General features: G+C 35.9%; 1 protein-coding gene across 2 annotated transcripts in view; it reads right to left on the reverse strand.

Annotated features, from left to right (window-relative positions):
• Positions 1-27,318, reverse strand: part of DCDC1 (doublecortin domain containing 1) — a 479,157-nt gene that overhangs the window by 195,248 nt on the left and 256,591 nt on the right. For both annotated transcript variants that reach the window (XM_042906361.1, XM_042906360.1), the window contains 3 exons: positions 22,207-22,341; positions 18,823-18,941; positions 5,381-5,441 (listed from right to left, as the gene is read on the reverse strand). In XM_042906361.1, coding sequence (XP_042762295.1) covers positions 5,381-5,441; positions 18,823-18,941; positions 22,207-22,341 — 315 coding nt within the window. The remainder of the gene's footprint in view (positions 1-5,380; positions 5,442-18,822; positions 18,942-22,206; positions 22,342-27,318) is intronic.

The raw sequence follows: 27,318 nt of genomic DNA on the forward strand, positions 1-27,318 counted from the left end.
TCACACAGCAATAGATAACTAATGCAAACAAAATACCAAAAAACTCCAACAAGTATAAATACAAAAAAAAAAAGGAAATGTGCCTACTTGTTTTCTCACATTTCCATCAACGTTGGATATTCCTAGTTTTAACATCTACCAATATTTAATAGGGAGAAAATACTGTCTTGTTGTTTTACATTGCTTTAAATTCTAGTTAGAAGTTCTAGTTCGAGGCTGATCTTTTTTATTTGGTTTGGCTCTTCTAATCTTTGTTTTGTCATGTATTTCCTTTTCCTGTCCTTTACCTATATTTCTATCGAAGTGTGTATCCTCTTCTACTGTTTTATCAGGCTTATTATATATTAAGGGTACTATCCTATCTCTGACATTTATATTGCAAAACTTTTTCCTATTGTCATATTTCCCTATTTGTTCTTCCTTTATGCTATTTTAGGTTAGGAATTTTTCAATTCTTATATACTCAAAGCCATCAGTCTTTTCCTTTATGGATTCTGTCTTTGTTTGCATGCTTGTGGAGAGGTCTACTCGCCACTAGTCTGAGTTAGATGCTTAAATCCAGGTTTTCTTTTAGATATTTATGGTTCCATGTTTAAGTTTAAATCCTTAATTTAGCTGAAACTGGTAGACTGTATAAAGGAAGTAATCCAACTTTACCTTTTCACAAATGAATAGAGGAATAGTTAACTTTAAAAACAAATCAAAAAGGAAGAACAAAACTCATCCAAATAAAAACAATATAACAAAATACAATATTATATTTAAATTTGGTCATTATTATCATTACTAGTTACAAATTATCAATTAGCTGGAATCAATATGCCAGAATCTATTGATAGGCCAGAATCTGAGCCAAATACTCAAAATGTTAGCATTAATGTCTCCATTTTGCAGACAGACAATATGAAGCTTGCAAAAGGCTAAATGACTTGTATAATGCCACACAACTAATAAGTGGTGGAACCAAAATTAGTTATTAATATCCTAAAGTAATTCTGTCTTCTTTTTTAAATAAATGGAAAGAGCTCCATTTATGATCCAGCCGCAAATAATTATCAAATTATTCTCCATTTTAGCCTTAACTAGATGGATATAATTTTGGATGTGACTAAATTTAGATCTAATCAAAATTTCTAAGCCTCTAAAAGAATAAAATTCCTCATTAATAGTTTTGCTCTGTGAATTGTAATAAAAATTCAGCAATTGTGTTTGGGAATGGAACATTAAAATTTTTAGAATCAAAATCCTCTTAAAAATAATTGTGTTTGAGGGGCGCCTGGGTGGCTCAGTCGGTTGAGCGTCCGACTTCAGCTCAGGTCACGATCTCGCGGTCCGTGAGTTCAAGCCCCGTGTCAGGCTCTGGGCTGATGGCTCGGAGCCTGGAGCCTGCTTCGGATTCTGTGTCTCCCTCTCTCTCTGTCCCTCCCCCATTCATGCTCTGTCTCTCTCTGTCTCAAAAATAAATAAACGTTAAAAAAAATTTTTTTTAAATAATAATTGTGTTTGAAACACAAAAGCATGAATTATTTGCTAGCTACCAATATACAGTTGAGAATAATTAGAAAATTATAAATTATAAGAAAGGGAAAGGTAAAAACGAGAGCAGAGTAAAACTGGATGTTTATGTACCTGAATTTGGGAAGAGAAAAGAAAAACATACACATAAGCCTTGGTCCTGTTCTTCTGTGTCTGTTGGTGGGAAGGTCAATACTTATATAGGATAGAGTTATGTTCTTGGATACTAGGAGTCAGCTCTGTCTAGGTATATCTCAGAATAAAGTCCTCATGTGAGGGTACAGGCCAAAGAGCTAAAGGGATATTTTAGTACAGTCTCAAAATTCTACTTTTTATTTTTATGAAGATGAATTAGTTTTGGTCTTCCTGTGACTCCCTCTGCACTAACATAGAGCTTCACTCTGACTCAGGAATGTAGTGGAGTCAGAAACAGGACAAGGGGATAGCTAGGGTGAAACTCTGCATGAAGTTAGATAAAGGTTATTTTTAAAATGGTTTGACAGTTGATGCCTATGTCAAATTCCCTGCTTAGGAACAGAGCTAAAAGTGTATAGGCCTGGTTGAGTAGTGAGTAGGCTGGAGTTTTAACCAGTGTGCCAACAAATAACTACTCAAGGAAATGCTATTATCTTACTTTTCAAATTTAAATTGTATCAAACTCTCTAAATTTCTGAAATGTTGCAGGTCAGGAAATAATGGCTCAAATACATAATTCTAGAACACTAGAGAAATAAAGCTATTATTTTTACCAGTCCGGGTCCAATAAGGAGATATAAACTACATTGTAATTTGAACAGGAACAAGTTTAATATAAACAATTAGTAGCAGGCTATTAGAGAGTCAGAAAATTGGCTAATAAGAGTTTAAGAGAACACTAAAGAATATATGAATAGCAGATAAAGGGAGCAGCCAGTACTGCAGGGCCTGAGATAGAATGTCCAAGGAAGAGGTCTGGCCACGGCTGACATCCAAACCACATAGAAAAGAGCACAACAATGGCTCACTAGATGGTGAATAATCCCTGAGTAAGTTCATCCACAGATTTCAGCAGCCTTTGGAGCTCCAAGGGAAGCTGTCCACAGGGAGGTGCCTAGCTGATGACACTCCACTATAGAGCCACCCATGAAGAACATGCTCAAGGAAACCATTAATAAGAAGGTACCCCACTGGCAGTCCTCTGCTGTGAAGCTGCCTGAGGCAGGTGCCTGGTAATAAATGGTAGATATGGAACAGAGAGGGAATACATTGATAACTGACATGCCCTGTGTTATAAGTTGAATTGTGTCCCCTCAAAAGTAGACTGAAGCCTAATCCTTGATAACCGTGAATGTGACCTTATTTGGAAATAAGGTCTCTGCAGATGCAATCAAATTAATATTAGGGCTTTTGGGTGGGCCCTAAGCCAAAATGACTAGTGTCCTGAGAAGAGAAAAATTTGGACAGAGACACCCACAAGGAGGAAAATGCAATGTGAAGATTCAGATGCAGAGGGAGATGGCTGTGTGAAGATGGAGGCAGAGATTGGAGTTATGCTACCACGGTCAAGGAACGTCCAGGACTGCCAGTCAGTGGAAGGGGCCAGGAAGAATCCTCCCCAAGGGGATTCAAGTGGAGCACAGTGCTGCTGGCACCTTGATTTCCGACTTCTAGCCTCAAGAACCGGAGAGAATACAGTTGCTTAAGCCACCCAGTTTATGGTACTTTGTTACAGCAGCCCTAAAAAATTAATACCCGATGTATGTCCAGTTTCATTCATCTAAGTAATTTAGCATTTCTGAAATCAAAATGGTGGGATCCTAAGGCAAACACTAACAAATACCATGTGATTAATCTAATTTTTGCCTTCCTTAAATATTGGTGATTAACTAACATTTCATTTAGGCTTGGAATCATAGACAAGGAAGAAAATCTTGAGAACTGAAGGCCACTATCTTCATTTTATTAAAGCAAATTTTTATGTAAATATACCTACAGAAGAGTACGTAAATCATAAGTATACAATTCAATCCATTTCACATTGTGAATACCTGTTTAATTTCTCACCTAGGTCAAGAAAGGGAACGTCACAACACACCTGAAGATTTGTTGTTTTGCTTGGCATTAAAGTTTAAATAACTGCAATTACCCAGCTAGCATTCTCTTATATCTGGCTTCTTTGTAAATCATTGTATTTGTGGTATTCATATATGTTGTTACGGGTAATTACAGTTTGTTGATAGGCATTGCTATCCTCCAGAGTCAGAAAACTAAGGCCCATGATCCAAATCTAACTGACCACCTGTTTCTGTAAATAAAATTTAATTGAAACAGAAACACACCATTTATTTACATCTTGTCTATGGCTGCTTTCATGCTACAAAGGCAGGGTTGAGAAGTTGGAACAGGGATCATATGGCTCACAAAGCCCCATATATTTAGTATCTGGCCCTTTACAGAAGTTGTCCAACTCTGCTCTATATTATTCCATAGAATGAATATATATATATATATATATATATATATATATATATATATATATATCACAATTTATCCACTTATTCAATTGCTAAATCAATTTCCATAATCTCTATGCTGAGACTACTACAATTAGCACTGCTATTAACATTTTAGTAAATATCTTTTCCTTAAGATATGTAGTTATTTCTCTTTAGCATTAAACTAGTACGGAATTACTAGGTTGTACAGACATGTTCAACTTTAGTAGTTGTTGCCAGTTTTCCAAAGTGCCAATCTCCTCACTTTAATAAGAAAACTGATGTGGATATTGAAAAGATACCTGCACTCCCATGTCTACTGCGGCGTTAGTCACAATCGCCAAGATATGGAAGCAACCTAAGTGCCAACTGATGAATGGATAAAGATGTGATATATGCAATGGAATATTCATCAGTGGCAAGAGAGAAGAAAATCCTGCCATTTGCTGATATGGATGGACCTTGAGGCCATTATGCTAAGTGAGATTAGTCAAAGACAAACACTGCATGATATCACTTATATGTGGAATCTAAAAAAGCAGAACTCAGAAGCAGAGAAAGGAATGGTGGTGAGAGGGTGAGAGAATTGAGATGATATTTACCAGTGCAAATTTGCAACTATTAAATCAATAATTTCTGGAGACCTAATGCATAGCGTAGTGATTATAGTCAACAATAATGTATTACATACTTGAAAGTTTTTAAAAGAGTTAATTTCCACAAAAAAGCATGATAATTATGTGATGTAATAGAGGTGTTAGCAAATGCTATGAAAATCATTTTGCAATATATAAAGTAATAAATCAACATGTGTAAACTTATGCAATGTTATATGTCAATTATACCTCAATAAAAAAATAAATTAAACTAAATCTAAAAATAATAGAGGGACACCTAGGTGGCTCAGTCGGTTGAGCGTCCGACCTCAGCTCAGCTCATGATCTCTCCGACTATGAGTTCGAGCCCCACATTGGGCTCTGTGCTGGCAGCTCAGAACCTGGAGCCTGCTTCGAATTCTGTGTCTCCCTCTCTCTCTGCTCCTGCCCTGCTCTCTCTCTCTTTCTCTCTCAAAAATAAACATTTAAAAAAAAAGTTTTAAAAATAATAGGAAGAAAAAAAACCGGTGCCCTGAAATGCTGGGTTGTATCATAGTGATGAATATCATAGTGATGGATTGGAAAGAATTATTTTGGTTTTGGAAAACTTGTAATTTAAAGTCAAACAAAACCTCACAGGAAAGTATTGAGTTAAGTTATATTCTAAACTTCTGGGCACAGGGAAATCGTTGTGCAGAAAAAGCATTTCTTGGTCTTAACAATAGGCACTGCATTTATAAGAACCTGAGAACAGAAAATTTTAAGAATAAAAGCTGTGACTTACAAAGTCCTTACCTTAGAATAAATGCAGCTGTCAGTTCCAAACACCCACTTCTGAGAATTATCTCCTTTATGTCTGTAATAAAAATGTAATTTAGACACTGACAACTTTTCTCCACACTGAAACATTCTGTAGGTTTCAAATGAAAGGATCGTTTTCCATATCCAGGCAGGAAGAGGACTGCCCATTCTCCCATTCATTCTACTATCATCACTGCTACCTCACCAACTGAAAACTTCCTTCCCTAAGACAGTGAATGTCTTTGGTACCCAAAGGAGTGGTGGTGGTGGCAGTGCTGTGTGAATTACCCAGGGCAACAGCGATAAAGAGTTTTAGAGAATAAATAGAATCAATAAAAATATTCTAGAAATTTCTGTTTCCAAAAGAGATCCTCTCTCTATAAGACAGAAAAAAAGTAAGTATAAGTAAGTATAAGGATTAAGAGGAGGGGATGGAAAAGGATACCATGGAAAATTAGGAACATCAGACACCTGTTTCAGAAATGACCAGAGAATTTTATTAAGGAATATCATATTTTTTAAACTAAATCTGAGTAAAAAAAGAAAAACTAAAATGTGATGAAGCTAATCGGGCCTAAATTAACTAATCATGTATTCATTAATATTTAGAAACCTTACAAAGGTAGGACAAATGAATTAAATTAAGTGTAATGGGATGTTAAACAAGACTTTTCCTACTGCCTCTGAGTTTTGACAGAAACATCAATGGTTAGGAATAAGAGGTGTCAGGTAATGCTGTATTCTAAAGCAAGGCGCTTTACAATCTGGGCAGAACATGCCAAGGCAGCAGTCCAAAACTGGCTCAGTATGCATTAATCTTTTGCTCACATCCAATTTATGTTAGAAAATGTGAAGAATTCCTGGGCATTTTGAGATAGATACTTGATAATAATGTAGGTTTCCAAGCCCCTATCCTTAATTTTGATTCTGAAGGTCTGGACCCCCACCCCACAAAAGCTACATTAACAGGTATTGCAAGTGATTCCAATCATAAGAACTCTAGGGAATTTGGATGGGTGTGGTCTACAGACCAGACTTTTAAAAACACTGAACTAGAAGAGTTGAGAGCAGTGGGGGAAGGAAAGACAACATCCTTATTATAAAAGAACTGATTTGATGATAGAGTAAATGGGGTTGGGGTTAGAAAGAGGAGGCAAGGATAAGTCTCAGGTGTCAAATTTAGGTAAACTAGAAGAGAACATGACACTATTAAAATAAAGTGAAATTAGAATGGAGAAGAGAGGAACAGGAATGTGAGAAAATACAAAGAATTTTAAAACTTGGGTAAAATTATCTTATGAAACACCTTTCAAGGTCTAACTGATCCCTAAGCCAAGAATCGATTCTCAGGCTTTCAGCAAATGAAATTGCTGCTCAATGTCAGCTTTGGGTAGGGATGAGGAAGGTATTAGGGGTGTTAGTCTTTCTGGAGATCTTTTTATTTTGTAATTGATAAAGGAAAAGAGAAGCTTAAAAAAAAATTGGGGAGGAGCTCCTGGGTGGCTCAGTCAGTTGAGCGTCTGACTCTTGATTTTGACTCTGGTCATGATGCCAGGTTGTGGGATCAAGCCCTGCATCACTCTCCCTGCTAAGTGCGGAGTCTGCTTAACATTCTCTCTCTTCCTCTCTCCCCTGCTCACACTCTCTAAAATTAAAAAAAAAAAAATATTGACTTAGGGTCCTGGACTAAAATGTATGATTATAATAATAATATTCATTAACCAAGACAATAACACAAAGATTGAGAATTTTAAGGGAACAGTGATGAATAAAGTGAGATACAGAGAAATGAGGTGAGCTGATCAAAAATCACAGAGCTAGGTAGTATCAAATAGGTACTAGAACCCAGAGCATGCGACTTTCAGCTGGACATCTTCTCAATTAGATTGGAAAACTATGACACAAATTACTTTGTGTTACTTGAAGATTAAAAATAGAACAGGGGCGCCTGGGTGACTCAGTCGGTTGAGCGTCCGACTTTGGCTCAGGTCATGATCTCGCAGTCTGTGAGTTTGATCCCCACGTCGGGCTCTGTGTTGACAGCTCAGAGTTTGGAGCCTGCTTCGGATTCTGTGTCTCCCTCTCTCTCTGACCCTCCCCTGCTCATGCTCTGTCTCTCTCTCTCTCTCTCTGTCAAAAATAAATAAACATTAATTTTTTTAAAAAAAATGGAATAAATAGGCTCATTAATTAGAATTTGATGCATAATCTTAGTGACCTAAAACATTTTGATATGAGGGGCACCTGGGTGGCCCCGTCAGTTAAGTATGTGACTCTCAATTTTGGCTCAGGTCATGATCTCATGGTTTGTGAATTTGAGCCCCACGTCAGACTCTGGGCTGACAGTGTGGAACCTGCCTGGGATTCTCTCTCTCCCTCTCTTTCTGCCCCTGCCTCTCTTTCAAAAATAAATAAATAAACTTAAAAAAAAAAAAAAAAACTTTGGTATGAACACAGTTTTTTACACAACTGTGATCATGTATTCACTAAATAGTTTCATACTATACAAATTCTCCTGAGGTGCTGAAAAACCTCATGTTTCAACCACTAAAAGAAGCAATAATAAAAACAACATTATTGCTGGTCTTTAAGGCTGTCAATCCCGATCTTACAACTACAGTCCTTTTAAAAATAATAATAAGTGGGGCTCCTGGGTGTCTCAGTCAGTTAAGTGACAAACTCTTCATTTCTGCTTAGGTCACGATCTCACAGTTAGTGAACTTGAGCCCCTAGTTGGGGCTTGCTTGGGATTCTCTCTCTCGCCCGCTCTCTCTGCCCCTCCCGTGCTCACGCTCTCTCTCTCTCGAAATAAATAAATAAACTTTAAAATAATAATAATAATAATAATAATAATAATAATAATAAGTGACTGCTGTAATGCTTTGATGGAAATGTGCTGGGTTTTGATAAAATTTAGATCATTTTAATGCAGAATAGCTGTAACTCAGAGCAACTTTATTGCTTACAGGCAATTCCTCCTGTTGCATAAATTATTGTGAGCATATTTCTTCAAGATAAATAAAATGGAAAATGATAATTTTTCAAAGTGCAAGACTCTGAAATTGGTAATTAATATGCTGATGCTAACTGTCAAAAGCTGTAAAATTCAAAATGTTGTCTTTTAATTGAATTACAGTGTTGACTTGAGGATGAATGTGCTTATACAAACATAAACTACATAGGTTTCAGTTTTGATTTTCTGAATTTGTAGCATCTTTTTCTCAAATAATAATACAACAGGAGAGATGTTCACCAGTGTGAGGGTAGATACCACATGTGTCCTTAGAGCTGATCACAGTCGTGATAGGAGAATAAAGATATCTTTGAATAAATAGATATGCCAATAAAATGTTAAAATGTCATAACCCTAAAAATTAATAATAAGGCCATTATGAAAAATGGTTTGAAATTAATATATGGCAGTTTAGGGATCTTCTCAGTGGGTAGCTAAAGAACATAAACTATAACTTGGATAAGAAAATAAATAAAAATTTCCTAGCATTTCTCAAATTTTATCACAGCTCAAATTCTGCTCAAGAATTGCCTTGGAAATTTTGCAAACATGTAGTTTTATATCATATATAAGCCTTGTGAGCTTACTAGTAGTTTTTCTATCAGGAGTCTCTTTCTACATATATCTATAAATGTCACCTTTAAATTTTATTACCAAAGTTATAAAAAACAAACCTCTCATGTGGTGTCTATAGCAGGCAGGATGAGAAGATATCATTCTAATATATAATAACTTCTTTAAAAAATAAAATTCCTACAGGGGCACCTGGGTGGCTCAGTCAGTTAAGCATCTGACTCTTGTTTTGGCTCAGGTCATGATCTCACAGTTAGTGATATCGAGCCCCACGTCAGGCTCTATGCTGGCAGCGTGGAGCCTGGTTGGAGTTTTCTCTCTCCCTCTCTCCCTGCCCCTTCCCAGCTCTCTCTCTCTCTCTCTCTCTCTCAAAATAAATAAACATATGCAAAATAAAATTCCTACAAACAAAAGTTCATCTGTTCATTTTTCAAGACATTTTATATGCAAAGAAATCAAATTTAGATCCAATATGCAATGATGCTCATATGGGATTGAATTAGAAAATGCCATAGAATTTCCTCTTCTTGGTGAACAAGCAACAGCTAAAAAGATTTTTTATTTATTTTTAAAATTTTTTTAACATTTATTCATTTGTTTTTAAGAAAGAAAGAGAGAGGGAGACACAGAATCTGAAGCAGGATCCAGGTCTGAGCTGTCAGTACAGAGCATGACCGTGGGGCTGGAACTCATGAACTGTGAGATCATGACCTGTGCTGAAGTCAGATGCTTAACTGACTGAGCCACCCAGGTGCCCCTAAAAAGATTTTTTTACAGAGAAACAAAAACAAAACTTAAAACTAGTAATAACAATACCAATAATGACAAAAAGAGAGGAAAATGAAGAAGCAGTATTTCATCCAAGAATCAAAGTCATAAATATCATGACATGTGCTGGACTAAGGTTGAGAGACTTATAATCCAGTCCTGGATCTGACATTAACTAGATTAGATACATGACCTTTCTAGATCATTTAGTTTCTAGTAGACTTGGAATTTCATTTCATTTCATTTCATTTTAATTTTAGAGAGAGAGCATGAGCTGGGCAGAGGGACAGAGGGAGAGAGAGAGAATTCCAAGCAGGCTTCATGTTCAGTGCGGAGTCTGATGCAGGGCTCAATCCCACAACCCTGGGATCCTGACCTGAGCCAAAATCAAGAGTCAGATACTCAACCAACTGAGCCACCCAGGCACCCCTGGGCTTGGAATTTCTTATAAGATAATGATATTATTATTATTATTATTATTATTATTATTATTATTATTATCACAACCACCACCATCACGACTATTACTACTTCTACTAGTAAAGAAGGTTTGGAATAGATGCTCTTTAGAGTCCTTCCTCGTCTGAAAGCATATGACTTCCAAGACAAGTTACATACTCTCTCTCCTTTCACAAGTGAGGAAATAACTATCTGCCCTGGGAAGCTTACTCATTGTAACTCATTGAGTATGTACATGCATTATACTATTCCTATTGAGAATCTATAAAACGTGTGTACACACACATACACACACACACTTTTTTCTTTGAAATATGCCATTTATCAGAGGGTAGAGGCAAGAAGGCAGCCCATAACTGACAGTTCAGTTAGGGGAAATTTCCTAGGCTAAAATTCATTATTTCCCAGTTGACTGTAAGAAGGACCATCATCATGCTTCACAATTACAAATCTATTTTCCCAGACAGCTTCCAACAGCTCTGGTGTCTTCCAATCTTACCAGGACCAAAAGTAGGATCCACAGAGAACAGACAAAAGGATTTCCCCTCCATGATTCTTAACACAGTAGGAGTAGAGATAAGAAATTTCACCCATCAATCCAATTGTGAAGTTACACATAGACAATTTTCTATTTGATGTTGACATTTCTAATAGTGTTATCTGTATGTTTGAATATTACTTACATGTCCGATGCATGGCAAATGGTCCTTTCTATATTGTGCAGTTTGTCATTCTGCTTTATTCTAACTCTTAGCCTCCTAAAACTTCAAGACTTGACCAAAGAGATGATTTTCAACCTCTCTGATTACCTGGTAACCTGCTGTCTGTTTACTTGTCTTTTCATCTCTGCACCTAGCACTACACAGCTACACTTGAGGGTTGTAGTTAATGGTGTCTTTAGAGTAGTGTTTGTTTAACCTAGTCTAGATTAATGTTGGCTAGTTATCATTCCATTTCCAGCAAGGCCTAAGTGGGGGGGGGGGGGGGGGGAGGAGTAGATCCAAAACACCATAACTGAAAGACTAACATTGAAATAAGGAAGGTAGTAAAGATTATCAGACAGGTAATAGAAGTGAATAAACCAGGCTAGAGCTAGTGTGAGGACTATTACTGGGAACAGTGGAGAATATAGAAAATCAGAGGGTATATGTTCCATCTGAATTTGTCCCTGCATGACCGGTGTCATGAGATGATGAAAGTCCAATACTGCCCATTATTGTGATTGTTTTTTCAAGAAAACACAGAAATATGTAATTTTTGTGTGTAAAATCTCCCTATTTCTATAGGCTCACAAATAATTTAAAATGTTATAATAATGTGCAGCCAAACAAAATCTATGGGTCCCTTGTTTGTTATCTCCATAATCTAACCTCTGTGTCCACATGGCGGTATGGGTGTGTGTGTGTATATGTGTTGCTTTAATTAGTTTGTGAATTTAACACTAAACTCGAGATCCTCCATATTCACATTCTTTAAAGATGAAGCAAAATAAAGATTAAATGGTGGCCTTATTAAAGGACTTTGATGCAACTGGTTTGTAAGATGTCCAAAATATCTTTTAAAAAGAAGCAGCTTTGACTTTAAGATTTATGATTTTTATAATTTTCTATGATTTTCAGATCACTTGGTAATGACATCATTGATCTGCCTTTCATCCACTCATGGCCAGATGCACATCACAGAAAAAAATATTAAATACAATATTGCAAGCACTTGTTATATTGAATAAGAATAAGATGAGCGACACCAAATGAGACATAACCGACCTAATGAGGCATGATATGTTTACAATATTCTCTATGAATTGTCAGGTTGCTACTTTTAGTGCTAGTTCTATGATTTTTTTACTTGAAAGACTGTATCTTGACTCATAGCTTTTGTTAAGATCATATTATACTACTTAGGAGAAAAGGAAAAAAAATTGTCTCTAGAAGTTGTATGAGGATATTTACATTATTTAAAATAAAATATGGTTGTGTTTAAAAAAAATAATAAGCCACACAGGCACTTCAGATACTCTGGAAAAGAGAAATATACTTGAAAGTATCAGAGGTGAGGTAAACACTAAAAATCTTGGTCCCTCTGCTTTCTAAAAAACAAAATATAGCTTCACAGTTAGTGAGAACTTCTGGTTTTCCAAATTTTCTACTATTTGCTTCCATTTTGCAATAGATTTTGCTTCTCAGATAAAAATCAGGTTGCATTAATATAAAGGGAAATAATCTTCATTTGCATAGGAATTCTCCCTTCTCCCCCCACTCCTGCCCATCCTGCCTTTCTCCTTCTCTCCCTCTCTCTTCTTTCCTTCCTTCCTGAATTAAACCAAATCTTTTATTGTAAGTGGAGATTTAAATTTTGTTTAATGTTTATTTATTTTTGAGAGAGACAGACAGAGTATGAGCAGGGAAGGGGCAGAGAGAGAGGGAGACACAAAATCCAAAGCAGGTTCCAAGCTCTGAGCTGTCAGCACAGAGCCTGACGTGGGACTCGAACTCATGAACACCAAGATCATGACCTGAGCTGAAGTTGGACACTCAAGAGACTGAGCCACCCAGGTGCCCTAGAGATTTTTTTCAAGTTAGACGTAATACAATTTTTTAAAATTATTATCTCTTTTCTCACTCAAGCTTTCTTCTCTATAGGCAACGAGGATATCAAGTTTGTGGCTTCAGTCTTACTCAATTCTGTGACATCCTGGCCAGAGTAGGAAGTAAACCTCAGTGGGGTAAGGCCAGATCAGCACTAATTTCAGTATCCAATAAGCCCAGGGAAACCTCTGGGCATGAATAGCATGTTCTTCAAGCTATATATAACCTTTCCAAACACCTACCATTTTGACTGAGACCACTGATAAATTCTTCCACTGAGAGTGGTCTTCCCTCACCATTTCCTTCTAAAGGAAGCACTTAGTCATTCTTCACCCACCATTTTGCTTTTTTTGTTTGTTCCCTAGTTTGTCTTTTTGTACTTTTAAAAAACAGCTTTTTTGAGAAATAACTGACATACAATATTGTAAAATATTGCACAACTAACGGGCACATATTTGAAGTGTAAAATTTCACAAGTTTTGAAACATGTACATACCTATTAAAACATCACAACAATCAGGACAATGAACATACCCATGTCCATCTCTCCCCAAAAAATCACCCCCAAAGTTTCCTTGTGCCCCTTTTTAATCTCATTCTCCTACCCCTCCCCACCTTCCTATCTCCAGGCAAGCACTATTCTACTTTCTAGATTAGTTACCATTTCCTAAAATTTTACATAAATGGAATGAAGCAATATACTCCCCCTTCATGATTTCGCTCCTCCCCCTCAATATAATTACTTTGATATTCACTGATGCATGTATCAAGAGTTGGTTCCTTTTTATTGTTGAGTAATATTTTATCATATAGATATGCCACAATTTATTTATCTATTCACTTATGGATGTACACTTGGGTTGTTTCCAGTTTTCACTTCTGGCTTTAGAAATAAAGCTGCTGTGAACATTCATGTACAAGTTCTTTGAAAGGATATCTACTTTCATTTCTCTTGATTGAATTTCCAGAGTGGAATGGCTTGGCAATAAGGTAGATATATGTTTATACCTGAAACATGTATATATCTGCATATGAACATGTATATATGTATATATTTGAGGAAAGTAGCAACTCTTCTAAAATGACAACCATTTTATATTTCTGCCAAGTAGGTATGAGTATTGTAGTTGCTTCACATCTTCCCAACGCTTGGTATGGTCAGTCTTTTAAACATTAGACATTCTACTGTATATTTAGTGGTACTTCATTGTAGGTTAATCTTGCATTCAAATAATGATTAACAACTTTTCATAGGCCAACTGTATCTCTTACTTGTTAAAGCATTTGTCCAAATCATTTATCTGCCCATGTTTTCTTGAGTTGTGTGTGTATTCTGCAAATATACATTATTTGCAAATATATTTTTCTTTGTGTGTAGCCTGTCTTGTCAATATTTTAACAGTATCTTTCAAAGAGCAGAAATTCTTAATTTTAAGGGAGTCCAATTTATCAATTTATATCCTTGTGGATCATGCTTTTGGAGTCATGTCTAAGAAAGTTTTGACTAATACAAGATCATAAACATTTTCTTCTATCTTCATCTACAATATGTATAGTTTTAAGGTTTTATATTTACGTCTATGATCCATGTTGAGTTAATTACTATATATATATGGTGGGAGAGGCATGGATCAAGTTATTTTTTATTTTTATCTTTTGCATATGTATATTCAATTGTTCCACCACCGTTTGTCAAAAACATTCTTTCTCCAGTGAATCTCCCACTTTCATCAAAAATCAATTGATCATATATGTGTCGATCTATTTAGGGATACTCTATTCTGTTTCATCAATGTAATGGTCTACTTTGGTGCCAATAGCACACTCTTTTAATAACTATAGTTTTATAATTAGCCTGAGGCCAGGCAAAATAGTTCTTCCAGCTTTGTTCTTCTTTAACAAAATTATTTTGCCTATTTTAGATCCTTTGCATTTCTGTATGAATTTTTAAATCAACTTGATAATTTCTATTAAAAAAACCTGCCAGGGTTTTGATTGAGATTGCATTTAAATATATGGAGGAGAAGGGCCCCTGGGTGTCTCAGGTGTTTAGGTGTCTGACTTCAGTTCAGCCATATCTCTTGGTCCATGGGTTCAAGCACCACATGGGGTTCTCTGCTATCAGCTCAGAGCCCCCTTCACATCCCCTGTTCCCCTCTCTCTCTCTGCCCCTCCTCATCTCTCTGCTCCTCCCCCTCCCCCATGCAGGCACTTTCTCTCTCTCAAAAATAAATAAACATTAAAAACAAATAACAAATATATGGAGGAGAATGGACATCATGATGATATTGAGTCTTCTAATCTATGAACACAGTATATCCTAGCATCTATTTAGTTTTTTAATTTCATTTAGCAATGTTTTGTAGTTTTCAGTGCAGAAGTCATACACATATTTTGTCTGATTTATCCTTAAATATGTCATACCTTTGATGTTACTGTAAATGGCGTTTTTAAATTTTAATTTCCAAAATTGCTTGTTGCCAGTATATAAGAATACAACCAATATATGTATATTGATCTCAAGTCCTCAAACTTGCTAAACTCATTTATTAGTTCTAGAAACTTCTTGTATATTTCATAGGATTTTCTACATAGCAATCATGTTATCTGAAAATAAAGATAGTTTCACTTCTTCAGTTCATATCTAGATGTCTTTTATTTCTTTTCCTTTTCTTGTTATACTGGCTAAAAGTTCCAATGCAATGCTGAATAGAGCAGAGTGGACAACTTGGTTTTTTTCCTCATGTTTCTTGTGCTTGGAAGTTTTTGAATTTCTTGGATCTGTGGGTTATAGTTTTCACAAAATTTGGAAATTTTTCAGCTATCATTTCTTCCAATATTTGTTTGTTCCTGTGTCTTCCTTCAGAGACTCTGATTACTCACAAAACAGGCATTATAAAATTTCTCATATCTTACTGATAGATTGTTCTCTGAGAAAATAGGCAACAACCTCTTTGACCTTGGCCATGGCAACTTCTTACTTGACATGTCTCTGAAGGCAAGGGAAATAAAAGCAAAAATGAACCATTGGGACCTCATCAATATAAAAAGCTCCTGTGCAGCAAAGGAAACAATCGACAAACTAAAAGGCAACCAACAAAAATGGGAGAAGATATTTGCAAATGACATATCATATAAAGGGTTAGTATCAAAAATCTATAAAGAACTTATCAAAATCAACACCCAAGAAAAATAAATAATCCAGTGAAGAAATGGGCAGAAGAAATAAATAGACACTTTCCGAAAGAAGACAGCCAATGGCTAACAGACACATGAGAAGATGCTGAACATTGCTCATGATAAGGGAAATACAAATCAAAACCACACTGAGATAACCACCTCACACCAGTCAGAGTAACAACTCAGGAAACAACAGATGTTGGTAAGGATATGGAGTAAGGGGAACCCTCTTGCACTGTTGGTGGGAATGCAAACTGGTGCATCTACTCTGGAAAACAATGTGTAGATTCTTCAAAAAATTAAAAATAGAATTACCCCACAATCCAGCAATAGCACTACTAGGAATTTATCCAAAGGATACAGGAGTGCTGATTCATAGGGGCACATGTACCCCAATGTTTATAGCAGCACTACCAACCATAGCCAAATTATGGAAAGAGCCCAAAATATATACCATACAAGGTGTGTGTATATATATATATATATATATATATATATATATATATATACACACACACACACACACACACATATATATATACATACACACACACATACATACAATGGAGTATCACTCAGCAATCAAAAAGAATGAAATCTTGCCATTTGCAACAACATGGATGGAACAGGAGGGTATTATGCTAAGTGAAATAAGCCAGTCAGAGAAAGACAGATATCATATGCTTTCACTCATATGTGGAATTTTAGAAACTTAACAGAAGACCATGAGGGAAGAAAAAAAAAAAAAGTTACAAACAGAGAGGAAGGCAAACCATAAGAGACACTTAAATACAGAGAACAAACTGAGGGTTGATGGGGGGGAATGGGTGACGGGCATTGAGGAGAGCACTTGTTGGGATGAGCCAACAAGTATTTGGGTGTTTTATGCAATTGGGTATTTTATGCAACTGGGTATTTTATGCAAGTGATGAATCACAGGAATCTACTCCTGAAGCCAAAAGAACCTGTATGTTAGCTGTATACACTGTATGTTAGCTAACTTGACAATAATTTATACCTAATTTTTTTCTTTCTGGCTTTCATTGTAAATAGTTTGTATTGCTATCTGCTCAAGATCACTAATATATTCTTCAACAATGTCTAATCTTCCACTAGTCACAGCATATTTTTCATTTCATATACTGCAGTTTTCATCTCTAGAAATTTGATTTGAGTCTTTTTCTATCTTCCAAGTCTATATTTAACATGTTCCATCTTTTCTTTAGCTTCTTGAATATATGGAATACAATTATAACAACTGTTTTAATGTCGTGTGCATTAATTCTATATTTTATGTCATTTCTGGGGCAGTTACAATTGATTGACTTTATTATAACGGTGGACAATGTCAGCTGAAGCATCTCTGGTTCCATGGTCAGTGGTTTGGACTTGTCATTATCACTAGAAGATGATTCTTGGTTTGTCTCCAGTTTACAGCACTGATTCTGCCCCAGAAATCTTGTTATCCACTTCACATACAACACCACATCAAATTTGGAATTGCTTTGGGCTCGTGTGACCCTCCTTAGAAACCATATGTTTAGCACCCTAATAGCACAGCTAGTTGGCTATGATGCTATGTTGCCAGCATACTGTCTCCGTCTCCCTTCTGCCTAGGTTTCTTAATTAATATTACCTACTCCTCCACTGAGGTATTTACTACCACACATGGCACTCATTAGCAATTTCTTGATTGGGTTTTGACCTATACACAGTGTCACCTTGTGGCTAAGAGTGGGTTATAGTGTCTGACTGCCTGAGTTTGCATTCTTCCTGTCACCTTGTGGCTAAGAGTGGGTTATAGTGTCTGACTCTGCCTGAGTTTGCATTCAACCAGTTAGTAGGCATGACCTTGAGTAACTGATTAACTACTCTGTACTTCATTTTCCTCATCTGTAATAATAATAATAATGATAGCTACCTTATCCAGTTGTAATTAGGATTAAATGTGACAATAAAATATAAAGGAATTAGAATAGTGTCTGGTTCAGAATTTGTTGTTGTTAGAATAAGAGGTAAGCTAAGATTTACACCAGGGAATCTGACCCTGTAGACCACATAACACTTAGCTTTTATGTGATATTCTAATAACCTTCTGGACAATCTGCTCTGTTTATTAAAGAAAATATCCCTTCTTATTTGTGGTTGGGTTGGTGTCTTTGGTGCCTAAGTATCCCAGTTCTGGTTTCAGCCCAAAGCACATTTTATCCACCCAAAAGTAGTTGGATAATAGTTTTCTAAGTCCTGAAGCACAGTAGGTCTTGTTTTTGTCAATTCTAGGTGAAACTGAAAGACAAATGAGCAAGAAAAAAAAAGTTTCTAGGAAATAATATTTCTATACTGTTGGTTCCTCATTCCTAATTTTTTCTAAATCTGTTTTCATTTTGATTTTTACTTTCCCAAGTCAGCAAAAACAAACAAAAAGGAGACTTGAGGCCTTACAAATCAGCAATTTCTGTCTCCTCAATTTTCTTTCACAGTTCAATATTTCATATTCTGAAGATTTAGAAAAGGTTAAGAATACACACAGAACATTAAATATTTAAATTAACAACCAATATGGATATAAAGAAATGAGTTCCAATAATTATAGAGTAGAGCAGCAGCTTGTCTACAACATGGATACATGTTGAACGCCAACATTTCGCTTTTGAAAATACCTAAGAAATGCTACCAAACTAAGTAGCATACATTTGCAAGCTTATTTTACATAGGAAATTAATATTGATATTATGAACACAAATTTAAACACCTAATGAATATTCCATCTAAGCTGGAAGGCATCATGATTTGACTGCTCAGAAATCTTGAAATTAACATTCATTATTTTGAGCCAAATAGTTCATAAGCATTACCTTTTCTGTAGGATTAATTTGTACCCTTCTAGTGATGTTCCCTCGGCAGGCTTGACTCTGATTGGGTGACCAATAGCCAGGCAGCCCTGTGTTATCGCCCGGCTCAGGATCATTCCAGTCTTCCAATGAATAGAAAGGGGGGAGAAAGGTCTAAATAAGTTAAAAGAACCAGAAAATTCAACAATGTGTCACAACTAGTGAGGTCATTATGCCTGGATAAGCCCGGATATTAACAGTTGCTGAAAGTGAAACACTACCCACAAGTTAGCAGTCAGCGAGCCCTGCTCAGAATCAGTGATCTTCTGTCCAACAAGGGTGGCATTTTACAGTTCAGCGCAAAATAAAACAGACCTTGATATCTTCATTTGTCCTTTTTTTCTGTGCATATTTCACAGGGCAGCAATTTGGGGTCCATCATGTGTCACTTGTTATAGTTATGACTACAGAGCTTATGTGAAATATGTATGCACAGAAAAAAAAGAGCAGTGAACTGAAAAGATTGAAACAAATCCTTAACCTTTGTATGAATTTAAAGTTTTACTCTGGGTCTAAATACCATGGGTTAAACATTTTTAGGTGGTTTGTGAACTACTTTTGCTTTAAATGTTAAGATACTCTGAATAGGAAATTAAGAATATTGTTTAAATGGCCATTTGACAATTTTCTGATTTGAGAATCAACAACACATTTTATTTCATTTTTTTTCAATATATGAAATTTATTGTCAAATTGGTTTCCATACAACACCCAGTGCTCATCCCAAAAGGTGCCCTCCTCAATACCCATCACCCACTATCCCCTCCCTCCCACCCCCCCATCAACCCTCAGTTTGTTCTCAGTTTTTAAGAGTCTCTTATGCTTTGGCTCTCTCCCACTCTAACTTCTTTTTTTTTTCCTTCCCCTCCCCCATGGGTTTCTGTTAAGTTTCTCAGGATCCACATAGGAGTGAACACATATGGTATCTGTCTTTCTCTGTATGGCTTATTTTACTTAGCATAACACTCTCCAGTTCCATCCACGTTGCTACAAAGGGCCATATTTCATTCTTTCTCATTGCCACGTAGTACTCCATTGTGTATATAAACCACAATTTCTTTATCCATTCATCAGTTGATGGACATTTAGGCTCTTTCCATAATTTGGCTATTGTTGAGAGTGCTGCTATAAACATTGGGGTACAAGTGCCCCTATGCATCAGTACTCCTGCATCCCTTGGGTAAATTCCTAGCAGTGCTATTGCTGGGTCATAGGGTAGGTCTATTTTTAATTTTTTGAGGAACCTCCACACTGTTTTCCAGAGTGGCTGCACCAGTTTGCATTCCCACCAACAGTGCAAGAGGGTTCCCATTTCTCCACATCCTCTCCAGCATCTATAGTCTCCTGATTTGTTCATTTTGGCCACTCTGACTGGCGTGAGGTGATATCTCAGTGTGGTTTTGATTTGTATTTCCCTGATGAGGAGCGACATCAACAACACATTTTAAATGAGTGACAACCACTAAGGGTTTCTGGCATGCAAAATTGTCTATCCTAACAGGTAAAAATACATATTTTGGAAAAAGGGAGAGACCATTCAATCTAAAAAGATTTTCAAACTTGTTTTATATTTAGCATGTAACTTTTATTTCTCATGGTTTTGCTGTGTGGTAAAAAAAAAAAAAAACAGATGATAACTTGGGAAAAGTATTCTTTAAAATTTTGGTTTTAGTAAGCACTGGATTGAATCCTCATTTGAACATGTTTGTCTATATTGAAAGAAACCTGCTTTGGATGGGGAAAAAGAAACATTTGTTAAGCACTTTCTGTATACCAGACACTATGCTTGAACTTCACACATGCTTTCTTATTAATCATCATAGCAACTGTGCAAGATAGATAAGACTATTTTATAGAGAAGGAAACAGTGGTTCCGTGCAGCTAAGTAACTTTCTCAAGGTCTCAAGAATAAAAAGGATTCTAATTCCAATCTATCTAACTCCAAAATACATACTCTTTTTAGTAAGCATTTCAATTATTTTTGAGGAAATTTTAGACAAGTACAGGTTTTTGCTATCATAAAATTCTATAAACAGATACCATGGAATTACAGAATCTGAGGTCTAGAAAAGAACTTTCCATATCAACTGGTCAAACTCTTTTCAGATAAGACTGAAGCCCAGATACAGTTGTGACTTACCTGAGGTCACACGAGTGTTCAGTGGCAATGCTAAAACCAAAACACTTCCATAAATTGATCAAATATAGAGCACCATTCTCTATTACAGCAAAAAGGCATACGTTTTGAAGTCAGACAGACCAAGAATCTTTCCTCTGCTACTTACTAGTCTTAGTTTATTCAGCTGTGTAATGTATGAGATTAAATAAGATAATAGATACATAGAAGATGCCTAACATATAGCAGATGTTTAACAAAATGGCAAATATTGTTATTAAACCTGAAGCAAAATACAACTTAAAAAGGGGTTTCCAAGTTGGAAGTAGATTGAGGAAATATCTCATCTAATCTCATTCTGCCTTGATATATTAAATGAATATTTCTTGGTTCCTTTGTATCTTAATTGCTCTATACATTTGTTTTTAGGTCTCAGAGAATCAAAAATTAACATTAAGAGCAATCCCAAATTTCATTTGAGAAAATTGTTTCAATCCCCCCCCCCGACTCCAACACAGTACCAGCAAGCTTGCCTGAGTGACTCTGCACCCATAGAAGTGCTAAGAAAAGGCCAAAATAATCTATAGTGAGGGGGCAAAAGAAGACAAAAGAAGGGTAGATAAAAGCTGCACCATCTCTTTATGGGCATAAATATTTGATGGCAATTACAAAACATATTTCAATAGTAAGAGGAGAGGGGAGGGCAGTTACATGTTCTCAATTTAAATCAGATCCAGTAATAGTAAAGTTAAAAAATTAAATAGTGTCAATACATAGGTATAAAATGTGTTAGTCATTGTTCACATTTTATACTCAGGGATTTCTCTTAGAATTACCCTTATGAAGATCATACACTATCATTATACAGTGCTAATCCACCAGGCTCCATGAAGCTCAGCAATGTAGATGAAGGAGTGGAACTAAATGATATCACACAAATCTCATAAAAATGGTGAGTCTGTGGACTATACATAAGCTCTAAGCTGAGTTTAAATACACTCTGCATATGAACTAACCACCACATCTGAAAGTGGATTGAATGCCCACATGGGGATCTACAGAAGCCCTCTGCACCAGACACACCAAGGGCAGAGAGGTAGCATTCATAACAGTCAAAAATTTATCATGCTTTCACTTGCATGCTTATGTGCATGAAGGCACCAGGATCTAGAGACGCACTGTGATCAGGGAGCATGGGAAGTCACTCAGCAAGAGCAGACACTTTTGGGTACCTTCGTGATCAGCCAAACACTAGCTGCAGGCCACAGGGTTGATGGAGCCATCTGACTTCCACTGCTTACTTCCCTGCTTGAGGAGCTCCGCTTTCTGATGGAAACAGAGGCATGAAGGACAATATTGGGATCCGCCTATACCATGAAAAGAAGTATGCATTGTTAAACTCACAGTCTGAAAGTTCACCCTCTTCAACACACTCACCCAAAATGGGTTATCCTAAGACATTATGTTTCTGATTGAGAAGGTCTCTTTGGAAACAATAGTGCTCAATTCCATTTAATTCAATTCAATTAATATTTGTTGTGCATCAGCTCTGATATGCAAGGCATAGACTGTGTGGTGTGGGATATGATACAGTATTTTTCCTGCCCTAGAGAAACTTGTAACAGAAGATCAATAACACACACACACACACACACACACACACACACACACACACACACAGGCAGAAACAATGGATTGCAGAATGGGGACATCAAAGGAGAGCAGTTAAAAGGCTCCACAATTTCCTTAGAATAAAGGGATATGAGTTGAGAATTTAGTGATAGTTGTGAGGATGGATAGGAGGGGACCAACTGGTAACACACAGTATCTGTGCTTCCCATATTTGTTATCAGATTACATACATCAAACATATGGTATACCTTCTAGCGTTTCTCACCCAGACTTGATTGTAAAATTAACAGACATTCACATCACCTGTATATCACTAAATATTTAGTAAACTTTCCACTAACTTATATGATCACTTTTCCTGAGTAATCATACTAAATTTTTAAGTACCATTATTTGTTTGTATAGGATTATGGGAATATGTCAGTTTTGCTTTAAGCCAAATAAATGATGGTGCTTCAATAACAATTTAAGTTATTTTCTAATACTAGAAAGCATATTCTAAAACTGTGCTAATACCAGATATTTGTTGAGTAGCAACTGATTCTTAAAAATACAAAAATTAAATGATAATTTAAAAGGTAATATTTACAAATGCAATCAGGCGATAGCAAAAGGGTATAGCTAATATATTTGACAATTATTCTATAATGGAAGATAGTTACTCATCAAGAGAATAAAATGTCTTCTGAGTCCCATAAGTGAAAATAAAATTTTAAAAATACAGCAACCACACGACGTAACCAGATTTGACTTGCAGCTCTTTGATTGTGTATTCCCCAGTTAGCCAGTAGTGGCTGGATTCTGGAGGGGAATCCCCCACAGTTTCTGAACAATGATAAACTATATTCTACTAATCCACCCGCCACAGGACTCAGCATTTAAAGTAGCACTCTTACTCAACCTCCTAACTCCAAGTTGCCATCACACTCCAAACTCTCCTCTGCAACTGGGAAGAAGATTGTTTTGACTGGAATTAGTCAGACAGAAGAACCGTACTGCCAACTGCTTCTTTGTACAGCACCTGCTGCCAGCGCCTAAATTCTTGTTATCTCCACAACATGGTTTAATCTTTTAACAGTTGGCTTATTGGTGAAGAGCGAAGGGGTCCTTTGTGTCTGTCTTGGGTTGGCACCTAGTATTAACACCATGCTGTTCTTCGAGAGATATTTTGCTGGACAGTTCCCAAGTGATTCTACATAGACCAGACACAGCCAGACCCACTCACTCAGCTTCATTGCCTGTTATTAAAAGAAAAAAATCTTGCCAAGAGTGGGGTTCTGATACGTTTAAAATTGACAATAGCCATTAAATTTCAATTTGTGACTTCGCCTTCTTTTCTCTTTTTAGTTTAATTGGATAGTTTAGCTTTAGACCGGACATTTATGAAGGTGGGGAAAATAAAAACTGAAAACTGCAATTCATAAAAGTGCTCTGACAACCTGCAACATGGTATACATGTGTGTGCTTGCACATACACACGTATGCATATAACAGCATTTATGTTGAGACTGTTTTCTAAATACATACCATCACATAGGTCATTAGGAAACCGCTTCTTTGTTTTGAATCTCTGTCTCTCTTGCCATAGATAGACAGATAGACAGATAGATAGATAGATGTATCTCCCTCTAAATGACCATTATCATTTTGGTTGTCTGAATAAACTGTGCTGATATGGAAGCTGCCAGTGATTTAAAAAATGATGCATGCATTTTCTGGGCCAATTAAAACTTCTTGTTTACTTTTCTTTTTCCAAATCACTAGTGAAGGTGGAGTAGCCTTCAATGTTCCTGTGAAAATTCAAAATAATAAGAGAACCACTTATGGTCTTACTTATAGATCTACTGAGGAATAAGATGTAAGACAATGAAATTTTTCTTGAAAAGAGAAGCTCTTTATTCTGAACAAATTGTTTTCTTTGCTACATAGAAATTTTATAAAATTTTTCATTTTTGATAGTGAATTTAGGGCCAAATTAAAAAAATGATACACAAATTAAAATCACAACTATAAGAAATGCTATAACATCCCTTTCCTCACGTTCCTGATGTTCATTCTTACTGCTTTCATTCTCTAAAACTAAAGCTGATCAATACACCCACCTCAAAGGCCAAGAACTGGAGAAGTCTAAAGGCAGAAAATATAAGTGAGTACATAATTATGCAATCAAACATGTAAGATGTAAATATGCAGTCCTCCAATAGCTTCCAAATATTGGTCTAAAAATAAGGAAGGGATTCAGGATTTTATTAAAGTTCACTGTCTTATTCTAATGGCAACCAGTTCAAAATTAAAAATAAAATTTTGTATTTTCCTCAGTATCAATTATTTGTAGAAAACATTATTTTTCAAGGACTTGCTCTGCAAAGAAATAGGACAGTAAAAAAAGTGTTCATTTTTTCCCCCAGCCTCCTTGTGACATATAGAATAATTTATTCTGTTAGCATCCATGACTGCTGATTCATAAGTTGTAAGTTTATAACTTGTAACTAGTACGCCACAATTCTAAATTCATAATTTGGCCTTGTTCTCACTATTTCCCCCAAAAGTTGCCACTAATGTCCTACTAAAGTCTGATTATACCAAAAGGCTAGGATCAAAATATGTTTCCTTTCCATTTTGGCGGAATATATTACCTGCCAAATACTGGAGTCCATTTTTTCTGCTATTTTTTCCCACATTCAGGTATTACTAAAACTATTCCTCTCATGAAATGTTTTGTTTTTTCTTTTATATTAACTACCATGAAGTTTAAATCTCATCCAGTGCATGGAAATATTCAATTTTATTGCCCTTAAACTGAAGCAATATAAAAATGTTGCCAATTTAGGTAACAATAGAGAACTGTTGAAAGATGTATTTGCCAAACTGTCAATTTGTGGTAGATTCCAAATCTTTTGAAATGGATGAAAGAGCAACAGGTTGTAATTGTCAGGGTTATATCTATCTCCCACATTACTAATAGGGATTATATGTTCCAAATTTTTCTCTGTAGGAAAGGTTTTACTTGTCAATAAGAGATTTAAAAGAACAGTGAGGGGTTGGGCACTGGTATCTCTTTCTCAAGCCAATTTTAAAACGTATGCATCAAGAATATCGGCTTTTGCCTCCCTCTCTCTACCCCTGTTGTAATCCTCTTAGTGTCTTCTTTACCACAATGAGCATCAAGATTCTACAATAAAAGGTCCTATGGATATCTATCACCTCTGCTAGAATCCCTCTTTAAAACTGCTCCATTTCAGGTTATTAAATTACTATTTCCAATGCACTGATCACCTCTCTGTATATAATTGGAGATGCTTTTCTGAAAGGATTGTAAGATTTCATAGCTAAGGGAGGGCCATTTTTTTTTGAAAGCTTCTTTTTTACTAGCCAGTTTATCAAATTGTTGCTTTCTTATACTACTATTTTGGTTGGACTAAAATTTTATTCAAAACCAATTTCTTCTTCTAAAAATATGATAGTGTACAAACTTTTATTTAAGATGAGTTGTCTCTTTTTCACTGAATCATTAAAAACAGCTAATAATGACGAAATAAGTGGATTGTTATTCTCTCATTTTTCAACATTATGAAATATAGTTATCTTTTCAAGTCCTACACTGGCATAAAATAAAATAAAAAAAGAAGCTTCCTTTGAGTTCTTTTCCTCTGATAGCTCCTTGATATCCTTTTCTTTTTCTTTTTTTTTTTTTTTTCAGATTTGAGCTGGTTTCTGTTGAATGAGTTAATTAACCAGTGAATTCAATTCCATCTAGCTAGCTCTGAACATCTAGATATTGCAGTAATGACAAGGATGACCAGGATGCCCTTTGCCCTTGAGAAAGATCTATTCCAGCAGGGAGGATTAAAAAAAAAAGGACCTCTTGAGTTATTCCTAACACAACATTAAATCAGATCTTGCCTGTGTTTGAATATTTCCAATGGCTCCTTGTTTGCTACAGAACAATATCCAGAATCTCTAACAATGAATTTAAGACCCTTCATGATCTGATTAGATTCTCAGTGGAATCTAGCATTCTTCCTTTTCTTCCCCAATGTGACCTGATATGTGTTCATATCATACTTGGAGCACTAGTTGACTTTGAACCATGCAAAAAAATGCTTGATAGGAACAGCATCAAGTTCAAACTCATTATGAGTGGCATAGAATGGATGCAACAAGGATGTGAGTCCAGAAACATCATATCTAGTATGGAGATGAAGGTCAGTAAAGAAAGATTTCATGAAACAGGCACAAATCAGGTAAGACTAGAATGATAGGCAGAATTTCAGGAAGCCTTTAAAGAATGCCAGCTATATGTCAGACACTGTGTTAGAAAATGGCATAAGGATGTTAAAGAAGGCTGGTGGGTAGTGACAAAGAAAGAGAGGTTGAATTCCAGGGATCCACATGGGCCTAATAACAGAAATCGTGCAGTACTTTCAGAAAACAACAAATGAACAATCAGGCTTGGATAACACATGAGGAACATATTAGCAAATATTGAGCCTTGAAAGATAGATGTAGCTAAATTTTAAAAATCATTCATCAAAAATGTATTGTGCACCTGCCCTACATTCAAAATCTGTCCTAGAATTCACAAATACAAAGATGAGTGAGACATAATGTCTGTGCCCAAAGAATTCTCAATTTAGTGTAAGAGAAAGGAATAAAAACAAATGACTATACCAAAACACAACTCTAAGGACAAAAAGGAAGTTCAATAATAT

This window comes from Panthera leo, chromosome D1 (assembly GCF_018350215.1).
Source record: "Panthera leo isolate Ple1 chromosome D1, P.leo_Ple1_pat1.1, whole genome shotgun sequence".
Taxonomy (NCBI): domain Eukaryota; kingdom Metazoa; phylum Chordata; class Mammalia; order Carnivora; family Felidae; genus Panthera; species Panthera leo.